Consider the following 12363-nt stretch of genomic DNA (forward strand, 5'->3'; position numbering starts at 1 on the left):
GATTTCACAGAATCACATAATAATTGAGGTTGAAAGGGATGTCTGAAGATTATTTAGTCCAACCCCGCGTCTCAAAGGGAAGTTTCTTTCCCTTGCAAACAAGGCAGAAGTATCACAGAACAAGAACTTGCCATTTTCTGCTTAGTTCTGTCCTGCACAGGTATACAGCATAGTACAATCCAGGATGTTCCTCATCCACAAATCTGTACCACTCCATTTTTGCTAAAGAGAAAGCATCAGGCAAGTTAAAAAAGGCTGCATATGTCTTTGTATGCATGTGCTGTTTTTCCCAATGGCATATGAAGAAAGTGTGTCCTATTCAACCCTTACCCCCTGGAGTGGTGGTCAATATTTTTAAGTGCTTCACCCTTGTGCAGACTCTTCCTTTAGCCTGTGTCACAGTTAATATCTTTTAGGATGGAAAAAACCAACGGCCTTTGTTTATGTTGTAGTCCCTTTGCAACTTAACATTTCCTGTATCCCTCTGAGGCAGTTTGTTTGACACCTTCAGATCTGAAGAGCTGTTATGTACACTGAAGCCTCCCAGCTCTCTTTTTTCATGCCTCTATTCCACTTGACCTGCAGGGGGAAAATAAAAAAAAAAAAACAAAGAAGCTGGTGAGCCAAGGTACAAGAGTTCATTTGAGATTTGCACTCCTGTTATCTTTCTAGGGTTTTCTGCTCCATCCATTTCAGACCTCAGTCTGAAAAGAAAAATGAACTGCAGAGGCAGGCTCACTGGAGACCCTGAAAAGTCACTGGATCTCTGTAGTGGAGGGGTTTGCTAAGAGGGGAGTGAGGCAAATGGTGGCAGTAAAAAACTGTTTTCACTCAGGTGTGGGACTCAGGGGCAGGAACCACAGCGTAAGGGTTTCTTGTAGAGCCTGCCTGTGCTTGTGGTGATGCTGAGGGCAAGGACAGTGTCATTCTGACAATGACACAATGTCAATAAAAGACATCTGAAGAGACAAACAAGGACAAGACATTCAGAAGTGTTCTGCTATTGAAGAAGACACAAAAGGAAAATAATCATTGAAGTCCCTGCAAGTGAAGAGGGGGCAGGCACCAAAAACAGCAGCGCGTAGAGCGTTGCTAATTTTTGAGAGCTGGGATTCTGGCCCAGTTTCTCTAACCCTGACTCACATAAAATTTTCCTGTGAAGCATTTACATCTGGCAGCATATAAATGTCATTAAAAGCAAAACTATCAACAACTCATATTTAAGTGAGAATGCTTTCCAAAGTGGTCTAATTTTCCTGTCACCTTTTAGGATTTCTGTATGAATTCCTAAAAACTGTTTGCAAATTCACCTTGCACTTAGTATCTTTGGTCCTATTATTGGAAAGATTTGTCCAGGTTAGTTCTTCTATTAATCTGTGTAGAATCATCTTGATATTCTTACTGGGTGACAACAGCCAGGAAGCATCAATATTTCCTTTTATACCTAGCGTATATCCCATTGTACGAAGCATTATGGAAGTTTTCAATAAGCAGAGCACCATACTTAGGCTGGTAATTTTGCTCTTAAATTTCCATTGAGTTAAGGAGAATAGCAACAGCATCTCTGTCAATAAATCGCAACACAGGAGAAAACTACTTATGCTTAGCAACAAGTCTTTTGGTTTTTGACTATTTGCTGCTGCTATTGCATGTTTGGATTAGACTAATCTGCGGGGAAAGCTCAATTGTTCCTACAGTTGAGGCCATAGGCTGGAATTCACGCAATCTGAACTCATTCTTGAACCACGCTTTGAGCTCTTTCTGCATGATCTTGAGTAAGAAACTTAACCTTTCTGTTTTTTATTCCTCATTTGAAAATACACCTTTGCTTTCTCCCTGATGCCCTTCATGCCTTTCATTTTTGTGCTTAATGCTCATAAGGGCAGACAACTCTCTCTCTTACTATGTGAATATACAAATGGAGCCCTGAATTTCCTAAAGACCACTATGTTTTTTTGTAACAACAATATTAATAAATGGCTGTACAAGGTACGCTGTGTCTCAGGTACATTTAATGACCTTGGGAACCTGCTGGGCTGGTCAACATCATTAGCATTTCCCACCTCAGTACTGTTGTTCGGTGCAATTCAGAATTCAACTCAGCTGAAGTCTCTGGAGATGAGCTTAGCACTAAGATTGTTTTGATTGTTGATGTACTCAAATTAAAGATGCAAAGCTAGTAGTACTTAAAAGCATAGTCTGTTTTTTTTCCATTATATCCTACTGTGTTCCCTCTTTTGGTATCACAGGTTAGTAATGATCACAAAACCATGAAACCTTCATCCTAACTTTCAATGCACGTGCTGAATCATGGGTGTTTATCTTACTAACACCACCACATTCATGTTAATTACACACAGACGAAGGATCTGTCCATCCCCCCCTTACCCCGTCATCTGAATTATAATTGCATTTTCTGTGTTACTGATGATGACAAGCTTGTTGGGAGAAATCAGAGCCTTTCATGCATTTTTAAATTCACTGCTGAAATTCCATGAAAATGTATGAAAGTTGACCTCACCTTCATGATGACACACAGTACTACAGTCTTCTAATGCAGCTCCAGTCACACAAGTTGAATTATCCTGCATAATCCTGAGGCGCTGTACTTACTGATTCCTGTGGAGTACAGAAGATCTAGTCTTGTAGAAAAAGCTCATAGCTGCATTGAGCTGGCACAACTGGCAGTTAAAATAAATGATTTAATTAATAAAATTAACTGTTTTGGTGTAGAAAAAGAAGCACATGTAAAAAGTATCAAGCTATTTGCTCTCATAAAAGACACATTTCTATTCAGTTTCTGATTTTAAAAAAATAAGGGCATCTCTCTGAAAGCATGAATTTACACAGGAAAGCACATTTTTCAGTACTTGATCAAGCTGGGCTTGAATATCTGTTTAAAATTAAGCATATGATTTAAACAGACCTAGACTAAAGGTGTCCCATGTGTAGATATTCAGTTGCAATGGAAATATCTTTGATGGACATTTTCTGACGGTGATAGGAAAATCCCAAAGAGGGAAAAGGGTTAATCTAAAGAAAGGACAAAACATTAATCCATGAAGACAATCCAACAACAGCTGTGTCTGTCTCTTGTAAAGGATAATTAAAGCAATTATCAACATCTGTAAGGAAGACACACAAGTTGGTGCGTAATTGAAGAGTTCAAAATTGAATGTGAAACCTGGGAACCAAAATTAAAAGCCTTGAACTGTGTTTCATTGTGTTAATACTTTCATTTAGATACAAATACTGTAACTCAATAAGGAAAATTCATTATTACAACCTTCTGGCTAAGATTCAGATGAAGTGTTTGAGAGAGAATCCTACTAGGTGGGTCTCACATCTCACACCAAAATACTAAGAGCTGCATAAAAGTTATCAAAATGTAAAAATACTGGTGCAAACTGTATGGGCTGTTTCTTGATATGCGTGAGGCTAGAAGCATCACAGAGTTTTTTGGAAGCATCCAGGTCTTGTGTACGCTCTAGACTTTTGTTCTTTTGGCAAGATACAGGAAAAATGTGCATTTGGCTTGCAGGGGTGGGGAGGCGAAGGAGAAAGGGGAACCATTTGTTTATGCTTGGAAACTCCCTAGACATTTCATGAGAAAATCCCTCAGAAAAGAGAAAATTTCTGATTTACATTTTAGTATCAAAGATTGTATAGGTGAAGGGCATAATATAGGGCCTTGGGAAACTTGTTTTTAATTCCCAGGGCTTCTTTTCAAGCTAAAAGGAGTCCTCGTGCTTAAAGTTCAGCATAAGCTAAAGTCTTTGACTTAGAATAAAGCCTTTATCAAGATTGCAGTGAACTCCTTCAGGTTGTATCCAAACTTGTGCATATTGCATATACCTAGCACAAGGTAAAAAACATCCATCAAAAACGCTTTCATTTTTTCAGCTGTTGTAATTGGCTGCTGACTAGCTTAGTGTGTTTAAAATACAGGAGCTGAATGCAGAGATATCACCACAAGCAGCCAACCTGCCAAATTTCTCCCCTAAAGCCTAAGAGCACTGGCATTAAAGACCTCTTACAATGAAGGCCAGAGAGGCTGCCCAAAGATAGCTTGGTGCTGATTGCATCCAAGTGCTGTGCTGTGGCTGCAGAAGTAATGGGGGGAGTTTTGTGTCTGCCTGAATCGAGTTAAAAGCTTCAGAAAACCCCTATCGTGTAGTATTGGACTTGTCAAAATGACAAGGAAAAGCTGCAAAAAGCAACGGGAGAGATTTTTGCAAGATATATATATGCATCAAATTGTTGCAAAACAAAACTTCTCTTGCTAAAACAGCCACTTGCTCTGGAGAGGTGCCTGAGACACGGACAGCTGGAGTTGATGTACGTCAGATGTGGGCTATATGGAAATGTTTTGATCTTGGCTCATCTGCTTTATCCTCCTGTCTTATTCTGCCCATGCTCTTACTTGGAACAGATAAAACACTAGAACAAGTCAAAACACAGTCTCTTTGTTTTCCTGACTTTTTTTTCTCCCTTCCTAAACTAGAATTTTAAATGTCAGCTTTTCAAAATGTGGCATTTTCAGAGAAGTGTTATAGCCTGGATCTTACTGAATGGAAAATGTATTTCCAGTTCAAAAGGTTTTAAAACAAAACAGGAAAGGCCAAGACACATGAAAAAGACTGGGGGAACAGCAGCGGAAGCTCTTCTCCAATTAGATTTTCAGTTGTCTCTGTCAGCATCTTTTCTTCCTAGGGAATTTGGAAGAAAAATTGAAATCTAAATTTTGCATGCCTTAGAAACGGTTCCCTTCCCTGGCAGCACCTGTAGACACCATGGGTTACATGGCTGTGGAGAAAATGAAGACGAGAGAAAAAACACTTATTAGAGCACAAAGTTTGACACTTGCAGAAACAGAGCTGTTCTAAAATGCTGTCAGCCTTTTGATATTCCTCTGCTACCTCAAATATGCAGAGCAATATGCATCGACCTGAAATATACTTCAACTCCATGACCTCAAATATACTCAGAGATGATAAAGCTGGCAGGGTCACTATGGTGGTGCAGTTTTAACCATGCGAACAGCTTTTGTCCCAGCAGTGTGGCTTTACTGAAAGATGTTCGAAGACATCGTCTCTTTCTTGGTAACAAAAGATGACTAAAACCCTAGTGATGATGGAGCTAGAGGGATTGGGAGAGTATCTAAGCGTACTTCAGAGATCTCTGTCTTTGGTCTGAGTCCAGCACCATGATTGAGAGAATATATGCCCCCTCTGAAAGGAGTTCAGAGCTGAGGAGCTCTCGTATGCTCACTTCTGTCTGTGGAGGCATATCCCATTTGATGCCTTCTGTTGGCTCAGCCAAACGGTCAGGAGTGCCCAAGCCCCATGCATTATGTCTGAAGCTGCACATCTTTTTTCAAATAACTCAGCTCAACAAAGGACATAACTACGTACTTGATGATCGCCTGTGTTCCTAAAGGCTCTTCGTGAGGAATGATCCTCTGTGTAACACAGGTAGGAGTCCTTGCCTCAGTGATTTGTGTCTCAAAAAGAACATAAGCAGGTTAAATTTCTAGTAAAGCATCCGATGGAGAATTTGCTAAGAGCTTTGCTTAGTAGTTTGCATTGCCCAAGCACCTTTCTCAGGTTTGACAATACGTCATTGAAAACTCCAGATGTTACCAAGTTAATTACTAAGAGAAACTTAGTTAATAACTACCCAAGGGCAACCTGGAGCTGGGTTAACATGCAAGATCCCCATTTTTCTTTCTAAAAGGAAATTCAGGTTGGCCTTCTCACTAACACCTCAGGGTTCCTTTGTCCTTGCTGGTGCTCTCAAGGGGAGAACAGGGAATTGCTGTCTGTGCCTTCAAAGCACCAGGAGGGAAATGGCATTAGATATCTGTATGAATCTATATGGATTCATACAGACACAGACATGTGCCTCTGTCAAGGGATGTCTTTCCCCTACCACACTTGAGTCTGGGATCCTCGAGAACAGAGCAACAGAGTTTTTGTCTCATCCATTTGGAAGCAACTGAACTTCCAGCAGGGTGCCAGGGCAGTGTAACACCTACAACTTCAGCCTGTAAAAGGGAACATCTGGGAAAATTTGTCTTCGTTGCCGTCCCCGGGTATAGCTCTGCTCCTCCTGCTTTTAGCCTTCACTATTTCTGCCTTCACAAGTTATAAAAAGACTGAGAAAACATGAGGAATGTAAAGCTTATGTTACAATTCCCTCCTACACTCACACGCATGTTTCCCTTTCTGATGTGGAATCCTGCCTGACACCAACCATTTCCATGCGTACCTTTCATTCCAGTTGGGCATCCAGCAGACTGTTTCTCTCTCAAGGGAAAACAACAACAACAACAACAGCCAAAAAAGGAAAAGTAAACCAAACCAAAGTAAATTAAATGTCCTTTCAGCCAATTTTATGAACTGCCCTCAGCTATTAATTTACCGGCACTCTTCCAGACAGTGGCAGCTGCTCCAGCGCACCAGGCTGTGGAGCGAGCTGCTCCATGGCAACAGCCAGCAAGCGTGGACATACCCAGCATAAGCATCATGCAGGGCCACTGAGGGGGACTCAAAAGGAGCAAGAATGCTCAAAGTTAAGGTACTGCATCTTACCTGAAAGGGAGAGGATCTCCAGAGGCCACGGTTGTTATATAGGTCAGTGTAGGCTGTGTAACTATCTGGCTGTCAGAAACTGCCCTTACTATAGGCATACTACTGCCTCGTGACATGAGAAATCTTATAGGTGGTTCTAGTTTGTAAGACATAGGTTAAAGTGTTTTTTTGTATACAAGCATGATTCATTTCTCCATCTTTTAAAAAGGCTCACAACAAAAAAATTGCTCTTCGTCTGTTCAAGCAGAATAAGGAAATTGCATCACTCTGTTCTTTTGGGTTTTTAAAAGCCTTTTAGGGCTGAATGACTCTGATGTTGAGTTTGATGAAGCTGCATACAGCAGGCTGGAATTCAGTTTCAGGAGTGGAAGATGAAAACCTGTTTTAAGATTGTTTCACTTTAGCAGATCCCTGTTCTGGTATGGAGTATACAGATCCCTGATATCCTTGGCTTTTGGTTTGTGGTGGAGGTTTTTGTTTGGTTTTTTTTTGTTTCTCAGCTGTGATTTTTATTTATTGGAATTTATTGTAACAATTCTGAAACATGCAAGATTAACAGCCCAGGAGAAAAATGTCACAAAGTGGCAGTCTGAGTTATACCAGAAACCCTCTCTGCTGGGGATATTTCTAGAGAGGAGGAGAAGAGCTTAATCAGCTCTGTCAATTCATTAGCCCTTCCCTTCTGAGGCAGGCACAAAGAGTCCCACATAGTGTCAGTACTGTTGGTAGCTGTTCTGAAATAAATACAAGTCCAGCTTGTTTTAAATCAGGCCACTGAGCAAGTCATAAACTGCTGTAAACTGTCGTTATCATGTGAGGCTGAAGCAGTTCTTTTGACACCCCACGACTTTGATATACTTGACCTTTCCCTGAAGACTTCTCAATTTTATCTTTCTGCTTTTTATGGTTTTAAAATACAGAAGATCACGATGTGGGTTGTTCCAAAGACTCCTGAGGCAATCTCAATAGCCACTGATGTCCTGAGCCCTTGCTGAGACGAGCACCATTCCACTCCACAGCCCTGCTCTTCAGTATGAGGAAACCCAGGGGAAGGAACCTGTATATTTTCCAGAAGGTCCCCTAGTCCTCTGGTCATTAATAAAGCAGGGCTACTGCTCACACCTTGGAGGATACCTCCTTCACAGTGCAGCTGAGTCAGCCTCGAAAGGGGGGTCACTTTCCACTGACATTGAGCAAGTTGAAGTGACCACCTTCCCTCTGGTAACATCAGACCTTGTGACTATCCTCCAGTTGTGGTCTAGATCACCTCACTGCTCCAATCTTTCTCAAAAAAAGCAGAGTCTCTTCTGACCCTTTCTTTTTTCTACGACCACAGGGAGACCTCCAGAGATCCCTCATTCAGGTGGATTTTGGAGACGGCATCGCCGTGTCATATGCCAATCTCAGCTCAACAGAAGATGGAATCAAGCACATCTACCAGAATGTAGGCATATTCCGAGTGACTGTGCTGGTAGAAAACAGCCTGGGATCTGACAACGCTGTCCTCTACCTGCATGTAACGTGTATGTATGTTCATACTAGTTGTTAGCTTCTGTCATTCTTTCAAAAATTATTACTTGTCCTTAGAAATGACATTTGGGTCTTTGCAGCTGAGAGCAGAGTGATGGGATATGATGAGTGTTTGTCTGTCCTCCAGCAGAGGACTCCAGGCTGAGAGCAGCCACAGGCAATAGTGACATAGCTTTTAAAACCATGTTCAACCTCTAATTTTGGGTCTAATTTGGGACAGCAGAAAGGAGTGTCCAGCCCTTTCTGAAATACACTTTCATTAGCATGCTTACAGTTCCAGAAAAAAAAGGACATCTAGGATTTTTAATCCCTTTTAAAAGCTTTGACTTCTACTTTGTACATGTGTTTTTTCCTGTAATGAAATACAACCACATCTGGGATGGAAACCAGTGCATTTCAGTCTTTCTGTTGTCATAGGAACCAAAATCTTGGTGTTAGAGAATATTACAAGAAAAAATATTATCTTCACATTGCTCTTCTGCTGTTCTTTTTAACCTTTTTATACGTCATCTGTCTCTGGTTTACAACTGAAATGTTTCCTAAGTCCTTGCATAAAACTGGCAATGTATTCTTTCATATTTATTTTAGTGTGTGTTTATGAACCCAAAGGGTCAACCTATTACTGAAATTTTGTAATATCCCTGATGAATTTTGTCTGGGGCCATCATTTTCTTTATACAGTGGGGTGCTTTTTGTTGATTATTTATGTTCTTAGCTGTGTGCCTCTGTGCCAGATTTACTGAAAAAATAGAAATTCCAAAACTCGAAGTTACCAAATTAACTCCACATATTCTCTAGATAATTTAGCACAATCCATATACTTGAGCTCTTGTTTTGGAGTTCCTTCATGCAGCATGAAAGCAGCTGCCTCTTCAAGGGAAGAGGGCAGCTCTTTAATGGTGCACCGTCATATTAACAGATGGGAGCAGTGGGAGGTATAGCTGTTGGAGATAGAAGGTTTATGAGGGAGCACTAGAGAAGCGGGAGCAAATATCTCCCAGTATGCCTCCCTTCAAAAAAACCTTTGGTTCATGATCATAGTGCACCATTTATGATTCCCTAACCTGATAGATCCTGGTTTGTGGCAAACTTTTATGTCACATAATCCTTCAGCACATCACGTTTGAAGAATGCCTTGCAAAAATAACCGTACTTGTAAATTAGCTTATTGTGAAGTTTGGGGTTTTGATTTGAGGGCTTAGTCTGTATCACTTCTGTGCTGAGGCACTGGTGCATCAAGGAAAATTCTCAGCTTTTAGACAGCTACTGGTTTTGTTTTTTTTTTTTTTTTTAGTTATTTAAGTATCACCCTAAGTAGCGTAGAGAAAAGGACCTCTACTCAAATAGACATTTATATGTTTTTGTGTAATTTCTTTGGTTCTGGAGTCATATTCCAGTTTGCCTCCCTGTGTGTGCTTGGGTAATTATCACGGGAGCTGCTGCAGGCTCTGAATGCAGAAATCCCTCTCCCACTGCTGCTGGTTATGGAAGTCAGCTCAACAGGAGCCGTGGTGTTTTTTTTTTTCTTTCTTTTACTCTTTGTAAAGGTCACTGGAAACAAACAGAGAAGTGTTTTGGTGGTTGATATTTCGCAGGAGGTTCTGACAGCCTCATGTGAGCTGATTTTGTAATCATTTGCTGTTTGACAAGAGACGATTCCGTGAGGACCATTGCACACCCTCAGCCTACCTGCAAAGTAATGAGGCTACATGAAACAACAACTGCTTTCTCATGCAACAACAACAAAATGGAAGGAGAAGGCAGATGTCCAGCCTTCACTCTCACTCATAGCGGCTCTCTGACTTATAGCTGTTTTAATCCATTTTCTTGGGACATTGAAGGCTTAAGAACCATTTGATTGTTTTAGCAATACAAGAAAGAAACAATATTCAGATGTGTTCATGTGACTTAGCAGCTGATAGCGTATGTTTCTGTGTTGTGTGTAGGTAAGGCCAGCATGGCACTTAAGTGCTGCATGATCATTGCAGTCAGGCCCAGATTATGCGTGCCTCACCTCCTGGAGAAGTGACAGCTCTAAGGGACATGTCTCGCCTTTATCTACATGACAAGAATTAGGGACTTCAAAACAGGTTGCAGACCGAGCATGGTGCCACTCAGACTAGCAATAGATTTGCTGAGGACAGAGATGTATAATAAATCCAGCCCACTCCAGAGGGGAGACCCAACCCAGATCCTCAAAATCTTCTAAATCCTATTTGAACGCTTGCATTGCCACTCGGCTCTCTGCTGAGCATTCTGCTTGGGGTGTATGAGCTTGGCCTTTGGGGAGTTTTGTAAAAACATCTGTCCTTACAATAGACCCACACACCGTATTGCTAAGATCCCCAGAAAAGCAGCGTGCAGCCTGAATATCTGGAGAGTTTTAGGAAGGGCTGACTGGGTGACCCCATGTTACAGGGTTGATTTACACGAGTGTGTGCAGCCAGGTCTGGGCCTTTCAGCACCCTTCCCTACCTGTGCCCAGCAGCCTTGCTGAGGGGAGAACTACAGGCTCTCAACCACGGTGCTCCTGACCTCAAAGACCAGAGTGAAGCCTCCACCCAGTGCCCTCCTCACCCTGCTGCGGCCATGGGGCCAGCGCACTGCAGCAGTGCCTTTGCTGCAGTGGGTCCAGGGATCCAGAAATGCAGGTTATTGTGAGGCAGGAGCATTTTGGGGTGTATGGAAAGTAAATTGTATATAAACTGCTTCTCCAGCCAACAGGCTGTCTCTGAATTGTCCTGACAGGTCAAAAATTTCCTCTGAAAAGTCAGTTACGCATTTGTCTGGATGCTGCAGAATAACATCACCTGCCTAAGTGAACCTTTTAGAAAGCTTCTCCCTTTCTCTTCTCTAGGACTTGTACACAGGTTGTTTCTCCCTGGAGCAGGTGAAGGCCTGTAGTCTCCATGGCCCTGCGTGAAGCTCAGAAATTAATTCTCTTGAATTCTCTTCAGACTTATCTGGGAGAAAGCAGTCTTCTACCAAGCTAAGGGCCTATCCAGAGTGTGCTATCCCCATCTGCTGGCCAGATAACAGTTCAGCATTGCAGCCACTGACTCATCAGCTACGTGCACAGAAACATTCAGGTGGAATTGGCTTGCTTGAGCCATTCTTTCATGTTCTTTCCTAGCTGGCATATGGTGGAAGACCAAGGAGGTGCTGGGCACTCTCTGCAGTGCGAGATCATTTGAGATGTATTCAGAGCAGCTATGCAGTTATGGTGGACTGTATTAGACTTTACATGGGCTCTGTTGTCACTGCTGTCACCGCATCCAGTGTTCAGAAAGTTATTCCTTTAGAGGGCTGTGCTGACATTGGGCATTTGGCAAATATCCCAAAAGATATCAGAGCTGAAAAATATTTGGCCTGGGAAGCTGCTCTTTTTCAGGTCTCAGGGTCTTCCTGAGAGCAGTCAGGGCCCCATGATAGAAATGTGTCTGAGCAGGGAAATGCCATTAAAATCATCAGGGTGAAATTCTTGATTCTCATGAATTTTCAAGATGATCATTGACTGCTTATTACAAAAGGAAAAATGAGCCATGATATGGCCTATAGCAGGCTTTGGTTAGTCTGATCATAGATAACTCTTAATTGGATTGTGTCAGGTTAAACAGCAGCTGTGTCTGCATCCCAGAGAAAGCTGCCTTTCAGTAATGAGTGAGGAACACTGGTCCTTGTTTATGCTGCCATTGTTTATACAGTCTGATTTGGGACAATTTTTCCACATCTCTCTCTCTCTCTAGCTATGTGTGCTGTGTAGGGGTACAGAGTGCTTGCTCCAAATGTGTGGTGTTCCTTTAGGTTGAAAAGCAAGGTGTAAGTGGTGGTACATGTATGGGATATGTCCTGAAAAGCCCTCTCATGAAATATGTAAGATCCTCTAGCAATGTATCTCAACTCCGTACGGACAATGCAATCAATCCTCCCAAGCTGTGGTCTCTGCTTCACATCACTGAGGAGCTTGCAGATGCAGGACATGTAGATGTGGCCTTGTATTGGGTTTGCGTAACAAGGTTTTGGTAGCAGGTGGCTTCTGTGCAAAGCTGCTAGAAACTTCCCCTGTGCCCCATAGAGCCAGTGCCAGCCGGCTCCGAGACGGACCCACTGCTGGCCAAAGCTGAGCCCATCAGCGATGGTAGCGGTGCCTCTGGGAGAACAGAGTTAAGAAGGGCGGGGAGGGCCGGGGGAGAACAGCTGCACAACAAGCTGCAGCCAGAGAGAGGAGTGAGAATATGAG

At 42.2% G+C, this 12363-nt stretch overlaps 1 protein-coding gene across 1 annotated transcript in view; it reads left to right on the top strand.

The window, feature by feature from the left end:
• Window positions 1-8116, top strand: part of SORCS1 (sortilin-related VPS10 domain containing receptor 1) — a gene marked incomplete at both ends in the record, with an annotated part of 88459 nt that extends 80343 nt beyond the window's left edge. Inside the window, one exon of the mRNA XM_010285299.1 lies at window positions 7930-8116. Coding sequence (XP_010283601.1) covers window positions 7930-8116 — 187 coding nt within the window. The remainder of the gene's footprint in view (window positions 1-7929) is intronic.
• Window positions 8117-12363: the final 4247 nt, after the last annotated feature.

The sequence above is a fragment of the Phaethon lepturus genome, unplaced genomic scaffold (assembly GCF_000687285.1).
Source record: "Phaethon lepturus isolate BGI_N335 unplaced genomic scaffold, ASM68728v1 scaffold2634, whole genome shotgun sequence".
Taxonomy (NCBI): Eukaryota; Metazoa; Chordata; class Aves; order Phaethontiformes; family Phaethontidae; genus Phaethon; species Phaethon lepturus.